Source organism: Podarcis raffonei, chromosome 13 (genome assembly GCF_027172205.1).
Source record: "Podarcis raffonei isolate rPodRaf1 chromosome 13, rPodRaf1.pri, whole genome shotgun sequence".
Classification (NCBI taxonomy): Eukaryota; Metazoa; Chordata; class Lepidosauria; order Squamata; family Lacertidae; genus Podarcis; species Podarcis raffonei.
In genome coordinates, this window is record NC_070614.1 from 27,294,495 (window position 1) to 27,321,028 (window position 26,534).

General features: G+C 45.3%; 3 protein-coding genes across 3 annotated transcripts in view; 2 read left to right on the forward strand and 1 right to left on the reverse strand.

The window, feature by feature from the left end:
* GRB7 (growth factor receptor bound protein 7) overlaps positions 1–13,072 on the reverse strand; it is a 67,997-nt gene extending 54,925 nt beyond the window's left edge. The window contains 4 exon segments of the mRNA XM_053360751.1: positions 5,688–5,775; positions 12,156–12,338; positions 12,340–12,395; positions 12,398–13,072. Of these exon segments, the coding sequence (XP_053216726.1) occupies positions 5,688–5,775; positions 12,156–12,338; positions 12,340–12,395; positions 12,398–12,476 (406 nt within the window). The 5' untranslated portion in view covers positions 12,477–13,072.
* A 2,618-nt stretch (positions 13,073–15,690) lies between these two features.
* LOC128400309 (zinc-binding protein A33-like) lies at positions 15,691–16,985 on the forward strand. The gene has a single exon (XM_053362460.1). The coding sequence runs from the start codon at positions 15,906–15,908 to the stop codon at positions 16,983–16,985; it is 1,080 nt and encodes a 359-aa protein (XP_053218435.1). The 5' UTR covers positions 15,691–15,905.
* Positions 16,986–19,419: 2,434 nt separating this feature from the next.
* On the forward strand, positions 19,420–26,204 carry MIEN1 (migration and invasion enhancer 1). The gene is made up of 4 exons (XM_053360753.1): positions 19,420–19,622; positions 21,345–21,442; positions 22,904–22,980; positions 24,313–26,204. The coding sequence occupies exons 1-4, from the start codon at positions 19,546–19,548 to the stop codon at positions 24,394–24,396; spliced, it is 336 nt and encodes a 111-aa protein (XP_053216728.1). The 5' UTR covers positions 19,420–19,545; the 3' UTR covers positions 24,397–26,204.
* Positions 26,205–26,534: the final 330 nt, after the last annotated feature.

Consider the following 26,534-nt stretch of genomic DNA (forward strand, 5'->3'; position numbering starts at 1 on the left):
GAGATTCCTCCATCGCAGGGGGTTGGAGTACAGGACCATTAGGATCCCTTCCAACTCTACGATTCTATGTTCAGGGGCCACCTACCAGTAGCGTGCATGGAAAATGCATGCACATACCATTCTCTCCCAAGCACACATAACAGAAACACACATGCACACCCTATTAACACACACACACACACACATCTCTTATACAGTGGTACCTCTGGTTACGAACTTAATTCGATACGAAGGTCCATTCTTAACCTGAAACCGTTCTTAACCTGAGGTACCACTTTAGCTAATGGGGCCTCCCGCTGCCGCCGCACAGCAATTTCTGTTCTCATCCTGAGGTAAAGTTCTTAACCCGAGGTACTACTTCCGGGTTAGCTGAGTCTGTAACCCAAAGTGTTTGTAACCCAAGGTGTTTGTAACCCGAGGTACCACTGTACTCACACAGCTCAATTTACTTCCATGCTTTGCTATATGGCAAGGATCCCTTTTTCACTAGGAAGCTGAAAACGATACCTGATAGGCTGACAAAGCAGAGTACGCTGGCTCTGTTTCACCAGCCCTGTCGGTTTCCATATTAGCTGTGGCCTAGCTTCCTCAGTGGACAGTACAGAAGCTAAACAGTCTGGCAAAGCAGCAGTAGTGAGCTTTGCTACATCAACCTAATAGCCGGAGCAGAGACAATGTTGGCTATGTCTTGGAGAGAGTCTGGTGGACTGAAGTGGCAGGCTGGATGAGGCCAGCAGGCAAAGGTTCCCTAGCCCTGCTGCAGACTGCAAATGTGGAGGGGGAGTGTGACTGCACCTCAATTCCTCCTCCTAGTTACCCTCCATTCCAATGTAGTTGGACATGACAAAAACAGCTGGATCCCTCGACCCGTATGACACATCATCAAATTTCACACAACAATCTACACGGAGGTTAGAAGCAGGACAGCCATGCATTCTCCCTTCATGTGTGCATTCAGATCCTAGATAGTTGGACAATTATGTGACCATTTAATATTTGCTGAAAACGACCACACAAAACACTTTGTACAAGGGTAATGACATCTGCATCAACTTCATAGGCTGGAAGGAAAACCCTGGAGTCTGTTTGCAAGTGGTGGGCCCCCATCCCCTACGTGAGCAAAACTCCAGAACCACTTTGGGTTTTTACACAAAGGCACCACCCTACCTGAACTTCATTGATTGGTTTCAGGATATAGCAGTCTTCCAGGTGCTAGACCGGAGGGTGTCAGAATCTCTAAAACCATGGATCAAGTTGTAACTGGTAATTCCCAAAGCTGCCTGATTGATTCTGAGTATTCCACACTTTATTATGGATGGAAATTTTCCAGTTACCCTTATGAAATTGTCCTCTGGTCTTAGCATTTATTAATCTATTATTCCTTTAATCTACTCAGTAACATTTTTTAAAAACAGCTGATGATTGAATAATCTGTATTTTATTAGAATCAGCTGGAACTTTGCACTTTAATGTCGAGATTTATGAGACTGTTTTATGAGAGTATATTCTGTTTTGCTTTTAACGTTATTTAATATCTATTTGTTTTATATTACTTTGCATAACTAAATTTTTAATTCCTCTCTGTTTCTTAAGTCATTAGTCACGGGAACAAGGGTTCTGCTTTGTTTGTAAATCATTATACGCCTGGGTTATGTCATTAGTGGTCAGGAAGGGGGGGGAGAGAGAGAGACAGAAAGTAGCAGCAGCACAGAGGTGAAGTGATTGGATAGGTCAGGTATGCAGAAGGACAGCAAGACATCTATGAGTTATCCCCTTTTCCAGGCATCTCCCCATGCACTGGGTCCTGGGCTGTTTGATGCTCGCATGCACCCACACCCTAGACTTACGGGCCACACACATTCTTAAAGAAAGACATCACCACCTCCTGCTCTTGCACACACTCCTATGTACATTCCCACACCCAAATACGTACACAATCAGCATTGCCAGCCCCCTGCACTCCAGCACAGGAGTGGGGCTGGCTGGAAACAATGCCTTTGACTTTGCAGAAATATTCTGTGCCAAGTAAAAGGCAGAATTTCTAGCTCCAGTGCTGACGTGGAAATCTGTGCAAAAAAAAAAAAGGGGGGGGAGAGGCAGTGTTCAGGGTAGGCCAGCACACACACACCTCATTTCAGATTGATCGGTTACAGCCAATAGAAACAAAATATTGCTTTGTGTTAGGGTTGCCATTTTCTTTTGCAAAGTTTTTGAACTATTCTTTAGGAAATTCAGCAAAATCTACTGTACTTTTTGCTCTATAAGACTCACTTTTTCCCTCCCAAAAGGTAAGGGGAAATGTGTGTGCGTCTTATGGAGCGAATACAGGCTGCACAGCTATCCCAGAAGCCAGAACAGCAAGAGGGATCGCTGCTTTCACTGCGCAGCAATCCCTCTTGCTGTTCTGACTTCTGAGATTCAGAATTTTTTTTTTCTTGCTTTCCTCCTCCAAAAACTAGGTGCGTCTTATGGTCTGGTGCGTCTTATAGAGTGAAAAATATGGTAGACTTCCGGCATGGGTTGCCATAAGTCCGGATTTTCCTAGACACTGTTTCCGACTGCCGTATTCCGCCTATGTCTGGCTGGGAAATTCCGGGTGTATGGCAGCCCTGTTTGTGTGTACAAATAAGGATTTCCCGCCCCGTTTTATTCTTTGAGTAGCAGAATATAACAAACCCAACAGACGTTTGCCATAGAGTTTGTGAATCTGACAAATACAACTCCAGAGTCTCCCCTGGAGCACACTGAACTCACAGTTCAGATTTATTGACCTTAGCCATCATATTTAACACGCCAATTGAAGTCTTCCAAAACGCCTGCCTGCTGCAATCTCTCCTCCTGCCTAAATGCTGTGCAAAAACAGGACCCTGGGAAATCTGTGAAGGTTTACTGCAGTGGATTGCTGCTTTAAGCATGCTAATCTGATCGGTTTCAAACATCGTTTTCCCGTACTGTGTCCGATTTAGTCGGAATCCAACATTCTATAGCTTTCACAATTCAATAAAAGCTGTGATAGTAGTTATTTGTTACTTTATACCAGAAAATTGTCCCATTCTTTTTTTATATAAAAATAATAATACTCTAATTGTAAAAACAATACAAACAACACTTTTTAAAATTTTTGACAGAGGAAAGAGGGGGGGGAATAGGGATACAGAATGACACAAACAAGTCCATATATGGAATTGAGATGTCTAAATATTTCCCTTCTGATTGCTGTTTGCAAAAAGCCACTTTTTCGCATGTCCCAACTTGGTAAGGTTCTAAGTTCATTGCACAACTTGAATGTTATTTCTTGCCAGTACTGGAGCAGCAATTGCTTCGCCACCGTTAAGTGCCCTCATTAACCAGCTGTGCTGAAGAACACCGGAATGCAATTCAACAGCATATTCACATCCATCAGGATTTACCCAGCACCTTATAACCTCGGACCAGAATACAGCCGTTCTTAAGCAAATATCCTGACTGTGTCCACCAGCATCCTCTAGCGAAACTTGCTGGCATTGCTTCTTCTCCACTAGCAGACCCATTCTATATAGTGGTGCCTTGGTTCTCAAAAACCTTGGTTCTCAAACAACTTGGAATCCAAACACTGCAAAACCCGGAAGTAAGTGTTCTGGTTTGCAAACTTTTTTCGGAAGTCGAACATGCTCTGTTTTGAGTGTTACGCTTCTGATCTGAGTGCCACACTTCTGTTTTGAGTGTTACGCTGAGGTTTGTCTGGTTTTGCTATTTATTTTGTGTTTTTCGTGGCTTTTTGTTTTGTTTTTGTGAATGTGTGGAACCCAGTTCAGCTACTGATTGATTGATTGATTGATTGTGTAACTGCAGTACATTGATTATTGCTTTCATTTTATGGGTCAATGGTCTCGTTAAATAGTAAAATTCATGTTAAATCGTTGTTTTAAGGGTTGTTTTTAAAAGTCTGGAACAGATTAATCCATTTTGCATTACTTTCTATGGGAAAGTTTGCCTTGGTTTTGGAACGCTTTGGTTTTGGAACGGACTTCTGGAACAGATTAAGTTTGAGAACCGAGGTACCACTGTATTCTCATTCTGGTTTAATTAGTGCTACTGCTTATGGAGCCAAAAGAGAAACAGCCATGCACAAAAAGAAGGCTATCAGCAGACTTGGGAAGAACCTTGAGGCTTGCAGTATTATCAAAAGTGTGGGTGGGTGTAGTGGTGTTAAAGTCTCGAGAATAATCTTTTGGAGAATATTCTCGAGAATATTCTCAATTAATGAGAATATTAGAGAATTTTCATTTAAAATAAAGGAATATTCATTTTAATGAATTGAAAATGATTTAATGCATTGAAAATGACATAATTAGTCAATATACATGTTTATTCATGGGTAAACTTGTTCAGATGGCAACGAAAAACTGTACAGATACTTTTATTCAATGGGGCAATGCAGTGAATTCACATTCTTTGATTTTCTGCCCAAAGTTGAAATTGAAAATTCAATGCGAATGACTCACGTTAATCACTAAGCTTGCCACTAACCAATTTACCACCAATTTTGAATTCTAATTATGTTGTGTGTATGAAATGTAGCTTTTAAAGTAAAAGGAATATAAAAAAAACTCAGGTCCGCTACATGAGTACTTTCTTTAATAAGCATATCTACATGGTAGAGTATTTTCAGTGCTACACTAATAAAATCAATATAAAGTTTAAAATAAATGCTATTATTTCCAGAAAATATAACAAATAATCAGTAATGACAAGTTACATAACATCAGAAATGCAAATTATGATCTGCTTAGACAAGCAAGGCAACACACAACATATTTAAATTATAATTGATAAATTGTCACAAGAAATAAATAAAAATATAGAAACGTCAGCTGTTTAAATCAAGGCCACCTCACATGCAGTTACACATAATTGTATAGGCCTAGGTACTTTAAGTGTATAAAGCATTAAAGCTACTTTCTGTAGAATTTTTTTAAAAAAAAGAAACAAACCATTATATGGCCAAGGGTATAGAATTGCTAAGAACAGGCCACCCCAAAACAGAAAAAAAGCTATTACATATAGTTGAAATACATACGAATTCAAATGTTCATCAAATTAAATGAATAGCATTTTTAAAACTAAATATTTTTTAAAAAATGTTTTCTGTAGTTCACATTTCAGAACTCCCAATGGTGAATGACACAATGCCCAGTAATGTAACTAGATAAAAAAATAATAATTATTCATTACTTACACTGGCAATATCACACCTTGACTTATTATTTGCTAGATTTTTAAAATGTGGGTTGTAAAAATGGTTCTTACATTAGAATTGACAGTTTGTGGAGAATATTCTCTGGAGAATATTCTCACCACACATCAGTGTGTGTGTGTGTGTGTGTGTGTGTGTGTGTGTGTGTGTAGGGACCCTAAGGGGGAAAACAGCCAAGTGAAGGCTGACTGTGCTTAGTGCCCCGGCATGCTCACGACTCTCAAAATATATTTTGTTGATCAATATATATTTTTTTAAAGCTGCGTGAAAACACTGTTCATTTAAGCACTACTTCATGAATATTCTCCCTTTCAGACTGTAAAAACCTTATTGTATATGTCGTCAGCTATGGGCAGAGTTTGAAAGGTACTGCCTAAGCACGTTTCAGTTGAAAGGGAGCCGATCTGTGAGCCGTGGGGCCTGGGAGGAATAATCGCAAGGGATCTCCTACCTTTCCCTGGCCTCTGGATATCAAAGCGCGATCCCCTGTGGATCCATTCCAGAAGTGGGAGTCCCGATGCAACCGATTCCACGTTCTCCTGATGAAGGAAACAGAAGGTTCAGTGAGAGAACCCTGATTTGGGAGTAAGCAGTAATCTCTTGAAGAACTACCTTATCGGAACAGGCTGCCAGAGCAACAAAACTTTTAACTAATACAGGAAGATGACTGATGAAGGATCCTGCGTGAGAGGCAGGGAAGGGAAGAACTCCCAGGCTGGGAAAAGAAATGGAAGCTCCCAGGTGAGAGCTGGGAGGGCCCATCCCATATTATGTGAGATAAGGGTTAAGATCTACCTCTGATAAAGGACTCTGAATTTTAATTTCCTATTTTTCTTTTATTTCTTACTGTTTTCTTTTCTTGTTTCCTTCTATATATTTTTATTTAGATTAGTTTGGTTTTTATTGTATTGTATGTTGAAAACTTTCAATAAAAATTCAAATTTGTTTGTCAAAAAACACTTGCGTGTGTGTTTTTTCACACTTTCCCCAGGAAATAGAAAGTATCTAGAAGCAGCCATTCATAGGGTCAGGTTTTCTTTGTGAGCAGAAAACCAGTCATGCTGTCTTATAGTAAGGTCTGCTTAGGTATGTTTTCATGACATAACTAAAATGGAAGTTCGCTGCTGCAATGCTCCAGAACCTGGTTTAAACCCCAAGCTTTGTTGTTTACTTACCAAACCACTGGGTGAGACCTGAGAAAGAGTATCTAAAACCACTTCATTTTGAAGCGGCTGTGGGGGAAAGCCTGCCCACTGAGGCTCACAGCTAGGGGTGCAGGAAGGCAGCAGTTCCCATTCTGGCCGGTCTTCATCACAACTGTTTGGCTTTCACCAAATACGATGTTGTTTGCCTCTGCTTTTAGACGTAAGATACTCCGAACTCGAACTCAGGACGCAAGGGAGAAATGTGCTAAGAGGAAGGCACGCTTAGCAAACCCTCACCGTGATCAACTCCCTCCCGGAAACCAATGTCCCCACTGTGCAAGGACGTGTGGACCCAGAATTGGCCTCCACAGTCACTTATGGACTCATTGTTAAAACCGTGTTTATGGAAGACAATCTTACTCAGCTATGAGTGATTGCCAAAGAAGAAGAAGAAGAAGAAGAAGAAGAAGATGTAGGTGATGTAACTATTTACATACTATGTATGCTTACGTTAATTTCAGTGTAAAAATTGAAACAATATTATTTTATTTTTTTACTGTTTTATTTGCTTTTATTTTTTATCATATCATCAGTATTTAAAAACTGGCTGTCGTTAATAAGATACTGTATGCGGACTTAATAAACAACAGTGAGGTGAACGAATATTCGCTGGACTAATTTCCATTCCTGATGAACGAATATTCGCTGGGATATTTCCATTCCTGACCATGGATGAACATACGAACTGCAGCAGTTTCTGCTTCCTTTTGCATTGCAATTCTCCAACATCCTTACTCCTAGCTTGTGGCAATCCAGTTGTGAACCCCAGGTATCTGGTGCAAGATTCAGGTTTCGGCACAAGACTCTTAAGACACACTTGAAGGTGTTGAAAAGCTGAGGCAGTAGCAAGTTCCCACACTGAGCTCTTCACAGGAAGCTCTCTTCTCCAGCCACCTTGCACAGAGGCGGCTGTAAAGATTCACCCTGGGCCACGCATGGCTCCCTACCACATGGGTGATGGGTAGGGAAAGGGACGGAGCCCTCCCTACAACAGGCCAACATCCCACCAGAGACATTTCACAGAGCTGTGGATAAAAGGCAGTGTGGCACTTCTGTGCCTCAGGTCATGCTGAACTTGCGATGTGTACACAGAGGACGTTTGGCATGCAGACCGTCTGGCCTTAAAACGAGTCAGATCATCGGTCCATTTAGCTTAGCACTTACAGACGCCGCAGGGCAGTGACTCTCCAAGATCTCTGGCAGAAGACTTCCCCAGCGATCATCCCTAATCTCCTTGTAACTGGAGAATGCTGGAGACTGAATAAGAGATGTTCTGCATGCAAACTATGTACTCAACCACTGAACCAACAGTGTCTCAGTTCATGCCCCAAACCTGCGCTTTAATACACTACTGCTGCCCTCCGCCACCAGTTCCTAGAAGCCAACTTCGGGAGAGGGGTCAAAAGTTTCATTTCAGGCACTGAAACATCTGCAGTCGGCACTGGTGTCGTTCAGAGATAAGCTTTCAGGACTTCTGGAGTCAAACTGACTGCCCAGGCTCTCAGTCGCAGCCTTCTCATTCTGCTCAGCTCAGTGATTCCATAAAGCCCGTTTCTTGCATCTCTGAGAAGGCAGGACCAAATGAGAGGGGCACCAAGCGAAGGGAAGAGACACCAGTTTATCTTTGCCCCACATTCAACAACTCCCTCTCCCTCTCCGAAACCCGTTTATGGCTGTTGATTTACAGCACCCCTTGGCTGTTTGGTTGCCGAAAGTGCTGAGGTTACATGAGATTTCCAGGAACAAGGAGCCTCTTCCCGGAATTCTTTCCCAGCAGCAGAAGCAAAAGCCGCAGGAACATGCCGTACACCCAAAATGCTAAAAGCGGGAAAAGGGCTGCTTGGCTGGGGGAAGAAATTGACAGCTGGGATCCCTGGCTGCCTGGAACAGTGATCTGGCAGCCAGTGTGGCACTGGGTGCAAAGAATGGGCTGCCCAAGAATGAGATCTTACGTGTTTGGAGAACGGAAGGGAGTAGAGGGGCAGCGTCTGCTGGCAATGCAGCCGACACATAAATCTGATGATGGTTCCGAGGCCAAGACAGCTGCAAAGGCCTCGCTAGAGTGTTGAAATGCTGTGTCATCCTGGAGCTGAAGTGATGGGCTGCACTCGCTGCTGGGATTTGAAGTCAGCAGTAACCCAAAGCCTTGGCAAAACCATCAAGAAACAGCCTCGCTTTCTTCCCTGAAGCCTGCCACCCCAGAGCCCAAGGAAACATTCTCTGCGCTATGCCGAATGATATGAGGTTTTTGTTATGTCTTTATTTAGGATATTCCTACCCTGCCCTTTAAGGCAAAGTCATCACCGGGAAGGCTTACAGTTAAAATGGTTTTTTTTAAAACACACACACAATTGAATAAACACGACAAAAATATCAAATATGGGGGCACCAAGAAGATGAAGCTTGGCTGAATAATAACACTAAATTAGGGGTTCTTTAAGATCACAAAAGAAGAGGCCATACGCACCTCCTGTGATGGGGAATTCTCACATGTGGGGTCGCCACTAAAAAGGGGCCATGGTGGGCTAGACAGTAGGGCCTCTCTGAGCACAGCCTCTTAGGGCACAGGCACGTTCATATAGGTTCAGGCAGTCCTCCAAAATTCCCTTTAAAGGTTAATACTAGCGGTTAAGCTGAAAATGAATAAGTAACCAATGTAACTGGTGCAAAGCTAGTGTGATATGGCCAACTGCCTAGTCCCCACAAGCATTGTGGTGGTGGAGCTTTGCATAAGTGGAAGTGTCTGCAGTGCCTTCAAAGGCAATCCTATGTAGAGAGCAGTCGTACCTTAGATCCCAAACACCTTGGTACTCGGATGTTTTGGCTCCCGAATGCCGCAAACCCGGAAGTGTCTATTCCGGTTTGCAAACTATTTTTGGAAGCCAAACGTCCGATGGGGCTTTCGCGGCTTCCAATTGGCTGCAGGAACTTCCTGCAGTCAATCAGAAGCTGCACTTTGGTTTCCGAACATTTTGGAAGTCGAACGGACTTCCGGAACGGATTCTGTACAACTTCCAAGGTACGAATGTAGTTCATTTTGGGATAACCTCTCTTTGTGTGTGTAATTAAGGTCAGGTCCGCTTTTCCCTATGGCTGGCAATAATTTTTAAAAACCCAGTACATTATGATTAATGATTACTTTGAAGGAAGAGAATTTCAGGTTCCAAAATTCACTAGGCTTCTACCAGTTTTCATGCTGCAAAAATAAGCCTTCCTACTTATAGGATCACCTTGAGGGTTGTTTCTCGTGGTTCTGTGGTGGTGCATCCCCACCCCCACCCCGTACCCCCCCTTTCCTCACAGTCACTACATTTCCCCCCAAGGCAGCGCTATCCCCTGGGACAGCTGTGTCGGTAGAGCATGAGACTCTTAATCTCAGGGTTGTGGGTTCGAGCCCCACATTAGGCAAAAATATTCCTGCATTGCAGGGGTTTGGGCTAGAAGACACTCGTGCCCCCCCCCCGCAACTGTACAATTCTATTATTCTAAGCTGCAATACAGGCAGAATTTAAACAAATTAGGTTTTTCATCTCACGTGCTGGGGAAAGTTCACCTGTTGCTTTGTTGCCTGCCACAAGTGGGGGGAAAGGTGACAAGCCTGGCTCCCTTGAAACATGTGCAGGTACCATATTGGTTCAGCAAGCACTGACACACCTGTATGCCTCCTAGACAAAAGTCCCTCAACTAAGGACTCATTCTGACTTCCATTTGCCCTGCAATTTCTTCTGTTTGGCCTGTGATTTCTCAGCACTGGCACCAGAGGTTTTGCTTTTGTCCTACCGCTTTCCCTGGGAAAACCTGCTGCTTACAGCTGAATCAAACATCAAAATGCAGAAAACCCAGCTGATGTTTGCTCCAATTCAGCAGTAAACAGAGAGGCTTCCCTAGGGAAAGCAGAGGAACAAAAGGAAAACTTCTCAGACCCAGCCCTAGAAGTCACAGGCCAAATGGAACAGTGGGGATGAGCCATGCATTTTTGAGCACACCAGCTTCACTGCCCTAACCTAGGGTTGCCATTATTTTCCTGGCAGGATCGCTTGGACTTTTAACTGGTACACCATCAGTGGAAATTCAGCAGGGGAAGTATGCTGCTTGTCTCATCTCTAAACGTGAATCTTGGAATAATAGTGAATTATTCAAGAAATAAAACTAGGGAAATTTATGCACCAACTCATACAGCTTGAGCATAGAATTTGGAGGAAGAGGCACCAAACTGGCTCCCACATAACACTAAGGTTATTTAACACTAAGCTTGTTAAACAAACCACAAGTTGTGCCAGCAATCAAGCAAACCATGTCTCGTTTTCCCCCCAAAGTTCAGTTTGTTTTGCAGCAGCTGTTGCCTCATGCCTGTTTACCTTGGCCATTGTTTGCAGGGGGTGGCCAAACAAACCATGGTTAAAGGAAGCAGCTGGGTTTGCATGCAATGCTAAACTATAGTTAGAACGAGCCAAAGTTCATAAGCCAGCAACAAAGCATAGATTCAGACCGTGGTTTCTTGGTACTAAACAAGCACCCCTTTTGGTGCCATTTTTGGCACATGTGTCAGTGCAAGCACGTGTGCTGACCGCGTGCAAGTGGGGAGGCACCTATATTCAAAACAGAAAGGATGTTTTCATTTGAAAATACGCGAATATGCAAGATCAGTCAACATGACCTATTATACAGGTGGACATAATTCATTAGAACCCATGGGGCAGAATTCACCTAATGAGTCTGCATCCATTGCACTAGGATTTCCACTTGTGAAAGGGGGCTTCCCCCCCACTCCCAAAACTGGCTTGGGATGGGAGTGTCAGGAGAACCCCCCAGAACAGTGAGGGGAGAGGGGATTGTTTCATCTGGCAAGCTACAATGCCTGCACAGACAAAATGTTCGTCATAGCATTCCATTGAATTCCACCCAGACATATAGCAGCTCCCACACTGGCACACTTCCCCACACAGATGCAAAAGTATGAATCTGCCTTATAGGCAGCAGCAGACCACTAGTCCATTCAGCCCAGCTCCAGCACCACCAACTAGCATCACCTGCTCAAGGCCTTGAGGGACAGGTCTTTCCCAGCACAGTTACACAACATATTTTTCAAGGAAGACGCCAATGATTAAATCTTGGACCTCCTGCATACAAAGCTGTGTCCTTTCACTGAATTGTGACCCCCCTCCGTTCTAGACAAACTTGCGTATGTGCAACCACTCACATTATCAGAGGTATGACAACATGCAAATTCACAGCTGACGTTCACCTCAAAAGTGCAGCTTCATGCTCTCAGGATCTGTTAGCAGAAAAGGGAACCATCTGTGTGCTCCAGACAAGTCATTTTCTGCACACTCATTATTAACACTCTTGTGAGTCTTAGTTTGACTTAGCTTTGCATTTTGAGTGTTGAAGTTCAAGCCTGGAATAAAGAGACTGTCGCTGTGCATGTGCAGAGTGCTGTTCCCTCACTTCTCAGCAGCCACAGTCCAGCACATAGCTCAGCTTAGGGAGCCCTATTGAGTCCCAACATCCCTCTATTTAAGAATTACCCACTGCCTAAGAAAAGGAACAAGTTCTGTCCTGGAAAGGAGATAATACAAAAACTTTTTGCTTCACCCCAGGGAAATTACAAGCAGCCTCTTCAGATCATCTGGGTTGGCTTCTAGAGTAAAGGGAACCTGGTTTTTCACCCTCTTTAACACACCAGCCACCAGTTCCCAAAGTTCGGGGATTACCTTGTAGCAGGGAGCAAAGCTGCGACTTCTCTTCTGACGGGGACAGGCGAGCCCCTTGCCTGGGGAGCCACGCTTCCGCAGGCAGGTGCAGCAGAAGACGACCCCCACAGCTCTCCTCCAGCGCAAGCCCCGGGTCTCCTGCATACTGCGGTCCACAAGCGAGAGCCTCCAGGTCATCCTCTTTTAACTGAGCCACCCCATTGGCTGGCCCGGGGACTCCACGACTGCTCTCCACCTTACTCGAAGCGACTCGGCACGCAGCTGCGCAGAAGGGGCTCTTTCCACGCCCCCCGATTCCACCTCCCCGCTTGGTCCTCCCATATGCTTCACACTCGGCTAAGATGACAGGGCTGGATGTTCGGAATAGCGACGACTAGCAGGGGACCCATCCGGCGGCACGGCTCGTTCTGTAGCAGCCCCTTCCTCCGGCTTTCTTAAACACACCTACTTCTGTTTTCATGCTCCCTGGTCCCCATGCCACACACTCGGCCTGGAGGACCCGTCTGGAGAAGAAGGCGACGTCGGCTGTGCGCCCTGCGGGGCAGAATCTGCCTGGGTATCCTTAAGGAGCAGATGCCGAACAGAGATGATGAGTGACTCAAAAGCCACATGGTGCCAAGCTATTTCTGTCTGCCTCGAGATTGAGGCTGGCAGGGCCAAGTCAGGCCGAGCATGGACTACAGGCTAGAAGAGTGGGGGGAGAGGGAGAGAGAGAGAGAGAGAGAGAAAGGGCTTCCTTGCCAACCAGGACTTTTTATCAGCTTTTGAAGAAAGACCCAGCTGCTCAGGCAACCCGAGGCCACTTAGCCGCACATTCGTTCTTCTCCAGTGAGCCACGTTTGCTTTGGCACGGGGAGGGTTAACAAAATCTCTCCCAAACCAGGCCTCAGCGGATAAACTTTTAACAAGGGGAACATGCCAGCTTTATCCGGGGAGGTGCTTTTTTTTTATTATGGTTCTCGCAAGGACTGTCTGCATTTCGCTCTCGGCCTTTGGGGCAGCAGGAGGAGGGGGTCGGTGCAGCCAAAGAGGGAAGGAAACTATCCTGTCTGAGGGAACACGCGACAAGTCTCCCAGTCTCGAGGCACAATATGGTAGCTGTGATTGATGACTTTGCCATAATTAGACCGAGTCAAACTGATTTAAGATTTGAGTGATGCAGCAGCAGAACCTATTCCTTTTAATTAGGTGCAGGGGTGACTTTTTTTTAAAAAAGGAAAGGTGGGAGAGAAGGGGAATACAAGACTTAACATGGGACAAACAAAAGCTTCGATCTGGGAATCCAAAATGGCTTCCATGAGCTTACGAGGCTTTCTGCCCTCACTTCTGCCCACAGCTAGGGTTTTCGATAAGTGTTACAGGAATTTTTATAATGATTGGAGGGGTTGCCCCTCCAGCACACAGTGTGCACCCCCCCCCTTTGTTCACACAAACACAATGTCTCCTCAAAGCACCACTTAACACACGACACCACACGATTTCCAATGTTGTTCTGTTTGGGAAGGAAATGGCTACCGAGGGGGGAGCTTGAGACATGAGTGGGGGGCAGCCATAATCCCTAAAGTGTGAGCCCATGTACTTAGCAACCCCGCTGCCTGAGTGATAATCTCTGGCATCCTGATACCTGAGTGCCAGACAGGTAGCCGTTCCAGAAACAATAGCAAACTCGGCTGGGAAACAGGGATATATATCTCTCTTTTATATCGCTTGATGGGTGTATGGTGGAGGTCAAGGGAAGCGGGGGGGGGGGAGCCCTGACGCTCAGGTTTCTGTCGCCAGACCCTCTCAACGTGTGATGTATTTGTGATGCATGCATGATGTAATTTTAGGGGTGTTGTGGGTATCTTTGCAAAACTGATAAAAGTGGGAGCCATCCTTTGTTCTAGGCTTCTTCATGCTTCTCTCATGTGGTGGAAGTACTGTTGCAACAGTCATGTGAATAAAGACCAGGCCTACTGGCTGCTGTTTTGCTCCTACATTCCTGGCCTGTGTCTTTGTTTGGTAATCCAAGTGAGCCCAAGGATTTTCCTATAATAGTCAGCCCAGGTTGCCCACATTTGCACCAGGACTAGGTAAAACAGATCTGCCCATATGCATCTGTCCTGTGGGAAAACAGGAGAACAAAGGTTGCATATTCCCCCAAGGAAGTGTAAAGTCTAGTGAACTCAGAGGAACCTAGGCTGCAATCCTAACTCCTGGCTGGCAGTGGTGGGACTTGACAGGGCAGAGCAGTCCCTGTTGCATCCACAGTCCTGGCTCAGCACTCACCCAAGCCTGGAGAAAGTGTGGTGTGGCAAGGAGGGAGAATGACCCCTTCTCTGCATCTGCTCCCAGTGGTGAAATGGTCTGGATTAGGCTCATTTACCATCACATGATGGGAGGAAGGTCTGTGTGGCGTCCAGTGGAATCTGTGCCAGCCCTGCCCCTGAAACGCCTCATCTCTGGGGTTTCCCTTAGCTACCAGCAGGAGCGCTAGCACTGGCGGTAGCTTCCACCTGCCACTTTGGAGAGCACATTGGGGCGCTCCTTGCTGGCAGAGCTTGCCTGTCAACAGCAGAGACAAGTGGAAGCAGACAGAGCTGCACCAAGGGACATCTTTGCCCCCATACAAACCCTGTCTGGTGTAGTAGATGGGGGAGTTTGGATTCCTCTGCCTGTTTTAATGTAATTTGTAAGGCGGCTCCAAGCAGTTTGCAAAGCAGAAGCGTAATGAGCAAAGCTATACGTTTCTCTAGTGTAGAAGAGCAGAAAACCAACACTGAATTACAAAATCACAACAACAGAGCAGGAAAGCAAAATAATAATAATCCAAAACCAAAGGTCAAATAAAAGAAAGCAGTCATTACAGATTGCTGGAAAGCTTGCAATGTGGAAGCAATACTAATTTCCAGGGAAAAGGGAATTCCAAAAAGTCTCCCTGTAGAGGGTTGGGTTTGCTATATAATGATGAGAAGTGCTTCAAACATCGTTTTCCTGCTTATCCGTGTTTCATCTTTCATTTTAGATGGAAGAAAAACATCTTGCACTGCATCTTACAGGTTTTTGCATGCCTACAGAAATTCTGCAGCAGGAAGGTTTGCAAATGTTTTCCCGCAACTGTTTGAAAACAGCCTGGGCTCCACCTACATCCCTTTCCTTCCCCTGTAAACCATCATAACCCTTTTCTTAAGCGTTCAGTGGAGTTCTGTGTTCTCTCCTCCATGCCGCTAATGTTGTTAAACCAACGCTGCCTGGAGAAGGAGGGCAGGTGGCAGGAGGTTGTTTAACCCTTCCCTTCCTGTGCCTTTTCCAGCTGCAAACCAGGCTGTGTGATAAAGAAGGGAGTGATTTTTGAGGCAGAAAAGGACAAAAGAGGGAAGTTGTGTTTTGATTATGTATATTGTTCCATCTGCCCAGTTTTCTCTGCTCAGAAGCCTGAGTCATTTTAAAATACAAAAACAGGTGGAGGAAAATATGCATTTGACATGAGCAACATGTAGAGAATGTAAAGCTTTTCTACAGGGAGGAGCATGAAGAACAAAACGAAACTCCTAACGACTGACCTGGGTGTGGACATTAAACCTGGGAAAAAGAAACCTATTTATGCCTCAGCTGATAATGAAAGGCTAGAAGATAAGTGTCAGAGGCAACCTCGAAAAAGTGGCCGGTCTTCTGGCTTTAGAGAAGGAGCTAATACAATCCTTCTGATTATATTAACACCACTGTTTCCAACAGCATTCCTGAAGCTAAAAAGAACCACAAGCCTCCATTATGGAATCACCGACAGCAGGTGCCGACAGCAGAAAGGAAGAAGAGGTGGTTCAGAATGCCCTGGGCCTGCATGCGGAAGCAGAAAAACTCTGCAGTGGCTACACAGAGAAGATCCAAGATACTCTGAAAGCTCTGCATTCCTTCCGAGAGAAAGTGGCAATGGGATTCAAGGAGCTGCATGACTTCCTGTACGACGAGGAGTCGTCTCTTATGGCCAAAACAGACCGAGAGGAAGAGAAACACCTGCGCTTCCTGGAGAACAAGCTGATGGATGTGTCTGAGGCAGCATCCTCTGCTCTGGAACTGGCGGACAACCTCAGTGTGGCCGACAACACCAGCAGACACGACATGCGCATGACCGAGTTACGACTGAAGCAGCTACGGATGCAGATGGCCAGGCACAGCAAGGAGGTGAGGTTCTGTGGACCAGATGTGCTGTGTAGCCCACCCCTAAAGTATTCCATTTGCAGGCAGATGCTGAAGAGAGAGGCACATTGTGCACTAGAGCACCTCACCCTTGATGTCAGCAGCGCCCATCCTCACCTGATTGTTTCTGCAGATTTAAAATCAGTCAAGCTGAGCCCTCGCTGCCAGGCAGTTCCAAAGAGCCTATGGCGTTTTCAGCCCTGCCTCTATGTCCTCTGCTCACAGGGCTTCCAGTCAGGTAAGCATTACTGGGAAGTGAGCGTTGGAAAAAAAACCAACTGGGTCCTTGGGGTAGCCAGCTGCCGCGTCAACCGCAAGGCAGTGGAGAACCTCACTCCTGAAAATGGATACTGGGTCCTCAGGAAAGCGCCAGGAAACCGTTTCTATGCCTTGAGCTCAACCCCAGTGCGTCTTGCTCCCAGTCACAGCCCCTCAAAGGTTGGAGTGCTCCTAGACTATGAAAACGGCAAGGTTGGGTTTTACAGTGCAGAGAACATGGTGGAAATCTGCACGATCACAGGTGACTTTCAAGAGATGCTGCATCCCTTCTTCTGCCCTGGCTTGACACTTGCAGAAGAGGATTGCTATCCTCTGACAATAGTTAGAGGGAAAGAGGAAAAACCGGACAGTCTGGAGGGAGAAGGCAAACAGTGAAAAAGCTCAGGAAAATAAATAATAAATAGTGTTAAAGGTTTACAAGTGCATTTGTTTGTTTCTGAAAACTGCCTTGTGGCACAGGAGTACAAGGGGAAATGAATAAAGCTTTGGATAATGCAGCTCTGGTACCAAGGCTTGCATCCTAGCTTAAAAATGTCATGGAAACTCATCATCTTGGACTGTAAGCTGTGTTGGTATGCAGAATGGTGACCGAGGGTCTGCACAAAGACAAAGAAGAAAGAGGAACCTGAAGAATTCTGGGGGAACTGGAAATTACTGGAAAGAGATAAGATGTTATTGTGTTGATTTTGGGTTAAAAGCTCCATTGTGTTATGCTATGTAGCATCTAAGCATCTGATTTATTGGGGAGGGAAGAAGTCTCCATGATTAAGTTTACATGTAATAATCTTTAATACTGGTTTACTTACCGCTCTGCTGACATGTCTAGTGTTGGTCTACCATGGAACTTGCTGCACATAACATCTCAAATGGTTGTGTATCTGTGAATTTAAAGATCATGTTTCATTCATACATTCACTTGCATGTGTTTTGCATTACTCATATGGGGTGACACTATTGCATGCTTTAAGCATGGACAACAGTTTAACAGAGCTTATGCCAAGGTATGAGGTTTTATTATGCAAATACTATTCAAAAGTAAGCCCACGGAGTTGAACTGGAATTACTCCCTAGTAAGGGTGCATAGGAATGTGTCCACCTAGGACCTATTAGTGTTTCTTAAACTTGGGTCTTCGACTGTTGTTGGACTGCAACTCCCATCATCCTTAGCTAGCAGGACCAGTGGTCAGAGATGATGGGAGTTGCAATCCAACAACAGCTGGGGACCCAAGTTTGACAAACATTGATAGGTCTTAAAGTATGTCAACACCATTGGAAATGTAATGAGACTGAAGGTACATTCTTTCACCTTTGGTGGACATGCCCAAGGATTAAGACATTCTGGGAGATGATTTATAATGAAATGAAAAAGGTATTTAAATATACCTTCCTGAAGAAACCAGAGGCCTTTCTCCTGGGCATGGTTGGCCAATTGGTGCCAAAGAAGGACAGAACTTTTTTTATGTATGCAACAACAGCAGCAAGAATACTTATCGCGAAGTATTGGAAGACACAAGATCTACCCACCCGGGAAGAATGGCAGATGAAGTTGATGGACTATATGGAACTGGCAGAAATGACTGGCAGAATCCGAGACCAGGGAGAAGAGTCGGTGGAAGAAGACTGGAAAAAGTTTAAAGACTATTTACAGAAATACTGTAAAATTAATGAATGTTAGAAAAATGTGGAAATGAAGTTATATGGCTTTAGTAGAAATGTTATAAGGAACTAAGTATAATTAGATTATTAGACTATTAAAGGAAAAAATAAGGTTAGAAATGTTAAGATAATTATAGGATAGAAAACAGAGGAAGATGGAAAGGAATTGCTGAAACAATTAATAGAAGTGGAATACAAAAAGGGAGGTGTGAGGAGGTCGCTGAAATAAGTGAATGAAAGATAAGATATTGAAATTGTTTGGTGTGTTTTAAATTGTTTTTATTTTTATTTTGTTTTGTTAGTTTAATGTGTTAGTGTTATGTAGTGTTTTTATGTTATATTATATAGTGTTTTTGTATTGTATTGTATTGTATTGTTTATTTTGTTTTGTTTAAATTGTTGGAAAAGTAATTACTATTATTTATTTATTTTTAAAAAAGTATGTCAACACCAGCCAATGTCTGAGGTGTCTGTCCTAGAGGAGAGGATGTCGGTGTATGTGTGTGTGCCCCATAAGCACCAGAAGAAAATGTGTGTACTTGGGACTTCTGGGGAGATATGGCAGGACTCTGAGCTGGAGTGAGGAGGGGAATCAGATGTCAAGCAGAAGAGTCCCAGATGTGTTCCTGTGATTGGAGAGATGGGGTTGATAAGAAGCTGGTGCTCACTTGTCCACCCCCACAGGATAGGAGGGAACCTGCCTAAAGGGACCAGATTCCAAACACGGCGTGGCAGAAGGCATTTCGTCAGGTGCAGCTCGTCTTGCAAGTTACACCTGTTGAATTCTTCTTTTGAACAACCCTTCACGGTGCAGGAGCACCTGCCTGAACTCCTTTGTGGGGGTGGGGTAGGAAGAGCGGTCTGTGAGGGAGGGGTGGAACCCAGACCCTACAAAGTGAAAGGGTCAGACCCCTGGTAGCTACCTGAGGAAGTCGAGGCAAAGCAGCCTGCGCGGAGCCTGCACTTCCCGCTAAGAACCACCAGGGGGAACCAAAACGCTCGGCGGTCTCTTCGCGGGAGGCGGAAGAGACCGCGAGAACAAGACCTTGGTAACCGCCCCCTCCGCGTGACGCGAGGAACGTCGGCGCGCCCGATTGCGTCACAACCCGACCTCCCGCCGAGAGGCGGAAACCCGGAAGCGCCGTCTCACCCGGCCTCTCTCCCCGCCCCACGCACGTGACGCCGCACCCGACGGAAGCGCGCCTCACGTTCTCGACGCTGCGGCTCGGGAGGGACTGGCTGGGCCTGCTGGCTGGCTGGCTCACTGGGCGGCGGCGCGATGAGCGGGTCCGGCGAGCCAGCAGCGGAGGCCCCGGCAGCCACGGGAGCGGGAGTTCGGATCGTGGTGGAATACTGGTGAGAGAGGAAGGCGGCTCGGGAGGACGTGGTCACGCCCACTTTCCGCCCCGGGCCACGCCCCTTCGCGCGATCCTGGCCACGCCCTTCCTCTTTGAAAGACTCCGCGGTTGACTGCTTGGCCCCGCCCAGCTTCGATTTGGCCACGGCCCTCCCGCGTTGCACTCATTTTTTCCTCTGCGCTTCGCAGCGTTAGATGGGGGGTGGGGGTGGCTAGAGCTGAAGTCCAGCAGTGCCGGATTTAAGTATAAGCTAAACAAGTTTATAGCTTAGGGCTCAACTCTCTTGGGGGGCCCCGAAAAAATTAAAGGAAAAAAACTGCTTTGATTGTATTTCAGTTCCAACAATTACTTTGATATAATACATATTTTGTTACGTGCAAATGGCTTTAGAAACCTATTATGTCCATAAATTACCATATAGCACATATTCAACAGTGATGATTTGTTGTTGACAAACAACAGCTGGACATATAAAGGCCCCATTCAGTAGCTTAGGGCCTCATCAAACCTAAATCCGGCCCTGCCAGCAGCTCCTGGGGAGCCACGGTTGAAGGACTCCTCGCAACCAGAGGGACAAGGGCCTGCCCCGAGGAGCTTCCAGAGCAAGCGTTACACCTTTATGTGTCACACACCACTTCCAAAAAATAAAAATCATAGAATTGGAAGGGACCACGAAGGTCAACTAGTATAGCCCCCAGCCATGAATGAGTCTTTTTGCCCAATAAGGGGCTCCAAAATGCAACCATGAGATTAAGAGTCTTATGCTCTCCTGACGGAGCTATCAACAGGCTGCCATTAGTCAAGGTGAACTTCCTGGCAAACTTGAGGCTGCCCTTTGCTTACGGTGTTTCTGAGAGCCATGGAGAAGGCTTTCTCCTCCCAGACCAGCTCTAGGAAAAACCAAAGGGAGCCTTAAGTCAGGGAGGGCTGATCCATTATGGAGAACAGGAGTACAGCCCCACCAACCTCAGCCAGCCCATTGTTAACCTGCTACTTGCCTGTCTTCCTGCTTACAAACAGCCCAGGTTGGCACTGCATGTCACCTTCATTGCCCTAAGCATCAATGTTGCCTTTACATAACTTGGCCAGAAGGAAGGTTGGGGGACAAAGCTAGAATGGCTGGGTTCTGGCTGCGCTTGGTCTAGTCTTACTGGCAGATCAATGTGTGGAGCCTGAGACGGGGCAGACAGTGTGGACTAAGCTAGCAAGAGTAGGATGACTCATGTAAACCAGTACAAAAGCTTAGCCCACTGCCTGGTGCTTCCAATGATGTGTAGATTGAGGGTGGGGTGACGGGGAAGCCAGTGGCAGAACCCTCAAGACAAGCAACAGGTAGCCTGCCCTCTTGGTTTGGGCTCACTGCCTTGGGATTTTACTTTTCCGGAGCTGTTGGGAAGAAGGAAGAAGCCCTGAAACTTCAGATCAGACTCCACCACTGTACTTCATTCAGCACTGTTCTGTTACAAAGCCACACAACCAGGGATCCTGCAGAATGGGGGCCTGGATCAAGCTCTTTGTGCAAGTTTCTGCCTTTTTCAAAGGCAAAGTCACATCTGAACAGGTGTTCCACTTCAGCGCTGCCTTTAAACAAAAGCAGTCACATGCAAATAGCAAATATTTTATCCCTCCCGCCCCCCACTCCATTCACAAGTCCTCCTTTCCGTTCGTCATTGCCATCTTCAGCTTCCATTTGACACCCTAACCAAATTTCTCTTCCTAGCAAACCTTGTGGCTTTGAGTCTGCCTACCTAGAGCTGGAAAATGCAGTAAAAGAGGAATTTCCTGACGTGGAGATCGAATCGCGGCTTGGAGGGACAGGTATGGTCTCTGCGGAACTTTCCATGGTGACAGTAGCAGCAGTGAGCAAGGACCCCCATTCATAGTGGGATTAGGGTGAACAACATCATTCAGAATTCCTGTGATTGCGTGGGATGTTAGCCTCATCAGCATGCTCAATAATGCTCTAGAAATGGGTTGGTTCTGTAATAATAATAATAATAATAATAATAATAATAATAATTTATTATTATTATTATTATTATTATTATTATTATTATTATTATTATAGCCACTCTGGGCAGCTTCCATAGAAACCAAAAATACAGTAAAGTATCACACGTTAAAAACTTCCCTGAACAGGGCTGCCTTAAGATGTCTTCTGAATGTCAGGTAGATGTTTATCGCTTTGACATCTGATGGGAGGGCGTTCCACAGGGCGGGCGCCACTACCGAGAAGGCCCTCTGCCTGGTTCCCTGTAGCTTTGCTTCTCGCAATGAGGGAACCGCCAGAAGGCCCTCGGCGCTGGACCTCAGCGTCCGGGCAGAATGATGGGGGTGGAGACGCTCCTTCAGGTATAGCATCGCTGGGTTCCAGTTGTGGAGGCAGCCATACAGATCTGACAGGATCTGTCTCTTGACCCACCAGTTGAAGATCTGTGCCCTAGAATACAATCAACTTTTTTTTCCTGTGGCTGCACATTAGCAGAGGAAGCTCAGTTGCAATGGGCACCAGCAGTAATTCAGATCCCTTTGCTAATCTTCTCATTGCAGAACCCCAGGCATCTCAGAAACACAGTCTGAAGCTTCCTAGCCTATGGCCTTCCCTGGGAGTTGGGAGTTTTGTAACCAGGAAGAGAGAATAAGGCAGTGTAAACACTATACCTTTATAGCACATTTGAAGCACATTTCCACACTCAAAGAATTCTGGGCACTGTAGTTTAGAGTTAAAATTCACAGCAACCTTTAACAAACTACAGTGCCCAGAATTATTTGATGGGTGGAATGGTGCTTCAAATGTGCCTTAAAGGCGTAGTGTGTACGCAGCCCAAATGACAGGAGAGAGATGATGTGCCTTCTCCTTTCCCATGTGGCTTGGGCTCACTTCCTAGTGTGCCATCTAGCAGAGGTGTAGCTGGGTGGGGTGGGGCAGGCTAGCTGGGTTTCTGCCCCAGGTTAAGCTCCAGAGGGGTGCCATCGAAGCTCCCAGCCTCTGTGTGCATATGTATGTCTATGCAAATACATGTGGTTTTGTTTTGCTTTTCCAAACTGGGTCTTTGACCTGGGTGAAAAAGAGCCTAGTTTCGCCCCTGCCATCTTGGACCTTCTTGCTCTTCAAGCCACATGGCTTCTGTGGGTTTGCTTTTTCCTTTGTGATATTTTGTCATCTTGATTTATTGCCCGATATCTGGGCAGTGAAATGGTGATGAGCAGTTGGTGTAAAGCTGCAGCTAAGTTTCTCCTCGTGCTATATTGTCTCTCTTTTTTTTGCCCCCCTTACAGGTGCTTTTGAAATAGAAATAAATGGGCAGCTGATCTTCTCCAAACTTGAAAATGGAGGATTCCCTTATGAGAAAGATGTAAGTCCCTCCCACCCCCTGCAGCAGTTCCAAGTCCATAGTATGGGGAGGATGCTTCAGCCACTATGGTAACAGCTGCACCGTGCAGTGTTAGAAACTGAAATATGAAAGCTGGGAGCTACATGGCACCTTAAACCTTGGTTATGGGCACAGCAATGGAATGTCTAGGCGCGCTTTTTTATAACAAGAATACAAAGCTGAAATTGAATGAACTGCAGCTAAACTCTTATATTCATTTTTCACTTGGTCTAGTCCTCATCTGAAGACTGCAAAAAACAAAGCCATACTTCCCCTGCCCGCCCCCTAATATTCTTATGAGGGTTCCTTCTCCAGTCCTCAAAGTGGCTGGAAATGAAGAGGCAGAAAAAGGTCCTTTCGTTCCAGCAATGGCAGTTTTGATGTGAAATCTTAGGTGCATACTGCGCCCAGAGCTCAGAAACTGCTCGCGTTAATGAAATTCCCTGTCCCAAAACACACCTAGAACAATGGGAGTTTTGAACGCTGACACCATGGGATTGCCTAGTGTCCAATATGCTGCCAGTTACCCTTTCCTCATATGTATTGTATTGTGCACGGAGTTTTTTGTACTCCAAAATGCAGGCAAGTTGCATTTCTCCATCCTAATCCAAGCAGTGGCAGCTTCTCCCAACATCCAGAAGATCTGTTACATCTTGAAGATGCTTGTTTTTGTTAAAAGACAGCTGCACTCTTAATCGGGCTCCCTTGGTCCAAAGATCTGTCACAGTTGTGGAGTATTATAAGTGGCGTTTCAAAATCTTAAAAGGCAGACAGCTCATTAAACTTAAATAGCTTTGTGTGCCGCCAAAAGTTCTGTATTGGTGCCTCTTTGAAATAAGTCACAGCTTAATAAAAATAAGCTTTTCTAACTTCTAGTATTTTTAGAAAATGAAGACAGCTTTAATATTTGATTAAAAACAAAATCATCCCCTAAAAGCAAAATAGCCTTGAAAAAGAAATCTAGCATGCTCTTAATTCTAGGCTTCACCATTTAAATAAAGAGATTATTTAGGTCCATTAATTTATTTGAGTCTACTCTTAGTAAAATTTAGTTGGATACAACCCATATTTGATTGGTCAGCTTAACTTCAATTTCTAGAGGTGAGCTTATGGGGAAGGAAGGAGGAGTGTGCGTATGGGTGTTTATGGTTATGTACTGCAGAACAGCTGACACTTATTTTGAAATTGCATTCTCCTAGAGTACCTTAAGAGGAAGTTGTTTCAACAAGTGGCTTTCATTCAATAACATATTCAGATCCTTTAGCTGCATATGAAGAATTCACACTTCCAGTTTTCTCCCTTCTCTTCTTGCAGCTCATTGAAGCCATCCGCAAGGCTGGCAACGGGGAGCCCCTTGAGAAGATCACCAAGAGCCGACCGCCTTGCGTCATCCTTTAAGCCTCTCTTTTCTCTGGTCCAAGCCTGCCCACCCACCCTTAATTCTCGCTCTCCCTGCCTCCACCTCCTACTCTAGTTTAATTACCTTGGTAGGTGGAGAGAGGATGAAACACAGCAAGGTGATTTGGGTTACTAACACACAAGAAGCCTTATAAGCAAAAACCTGAGCCACTTTAAGGTGAGGAGAACAAGGTGCTTGCTAAATTAATTAGGGCGGATCAGCCTTCCTGCTTGGGGAGCTTCTCCTGTTTTTAAAAATACCAGAATGGATTTTGTCTTAATGTGACTGCTGTTTTTCTGTCCTTATGTGTAACTGACAAGGATGAAGCCCTCCCCCATCTCCTTTCGGAATTGGATCATCTCTTCTGACCTTTAGGGGTTCATCCTGGGCCATCAGCTATCTTCCTCCTCCCAGGTCCCCATAACCCCCTTTAACTGTGAGCCAGGATGAGCTAGTATCTTGTCCTGCCCTCATTGAAATCCTATCTTATCCAGTCTGGATAGGGTTCATACTGTTGCAGCAAGCTCTGAAGGACCTCAGACACCTTCAAACTATAGTCTTGGGGACCAGTGTAGAAAGCTGCTCACTGTTCGCACAATATGTGGGAGAATTTCCACAACACTTCTGCAATTGTCCCCTTCTTTGTCTTGCACCGCCGCCCAAATGGGGGCTTGAAAGTGGAGGCTTGGCTTGACTTGAAGCCATTCATCTTTTGGTGTTAAGGTCTACCTAATTGGCCAGTACAGTGGTGATGCAGAGCTTGTTCAAGTCCCACCCATGATCCATTACAACCTGTACAACAGAGATTTGGGGCTTCTCTTTTATTATAGCAGCTATAAGGGCAGGGCAGGCACCTGCAGTGGAACAGATCTCCTCAAGCCAGACCAGATCTTTGGACAAAGGAGAAAATAGAACCCATGCATTTTACGAGATCTGCCATCACTTGAGTCTACCTACCTGCCGGTTGCTTTGGCCTTTGTTTTCTTTTTGAAGGCTAGCATGAAACTCAGCATAGTTTAGAACAGGCTAGTGATACAGTGAGAACTTCTTCAAAGCTGTTTAGTCAATGGTTAGAATTTTATCTGCAGAACTGCAAGAACTTTTTTTTAAAAACCCACAACTAAACCATATATTCTCAAGCATTATCCAGCTATACAAGGAAGCATTCTCAAGATCTGTTGATTTCAGGATTGAAATACTTGCTTAATTCTCCTGGTGCAAACCCGTGGGTCTTGAGATGTTTAATTCTGGTTAGATTGCTCATATGAATGCACACATGCCTTTCTTTGAAAAACAAAACCCTGATCTCTTGCAGTTAGCATGCTTAGACCTGCATCTCCTTGATAGTAATACAGAATGTATATGATGGCCTGATTATGCTATTAAGTTTCCCTGCCAGTGCAATATAGCAGCCAATGAAACAGAACAGGGGTGGGAAAGCTCTGGCATAACAGGCCACACATCTTGCTTCGCTAGGTGTGAAAGAGCTGCTGTGTAGTTATTGTCATGAATATCCATCTCATCTAGCTCAAATCTGAAATTCCACTTTCATGCCTCCACCCTGTTCCTAGGCTCTTGGGTTTTACCACCCTGTTTTCACTTTTCTAATCTGTCAATTGGTGACTTTGGCACATCTGCCACAGTTGAAGTGTAAAGTGACACATAAGCGCTGCTGCTAACTCTTTAAGAAGGGGGAGATGGGAGAACACCAGCCATGCCTCCCACCACCTCCTGTTGTCTAGTTTACGTGCTGCAAACGTTGATGAATTTATGTTTGGTCCAATTTATATAAAGGAAAAAAGTTAAATGCTTGGGGTAAATTGTCTCCTTTTGTGTGTATGGAAGTTGTTCCTTTTCTGTGCATGCTGTAAAGAGAATTGAGGGGCAGGTGGGGCTCATCAACCTGGAAAGGTAGCCCATCTAGGGGAAGGAAAACTCTGGTCCTAAACCTCTGCCACCTTGAAGGACATCTTTGGAAGAAGAAAAGGCTAAGGAGTAAACCCTACACTCATCCAGTGTGGAGTCCCTAAGACGGCTGGATGGTGCTTTGTGTCTCTCCTTCCAGCAACTCCTGCAGTCAATTTGGTGCCAAACATTGCCCTGCTTTCCTTTGAATCACATCAGTGACATATTGGGG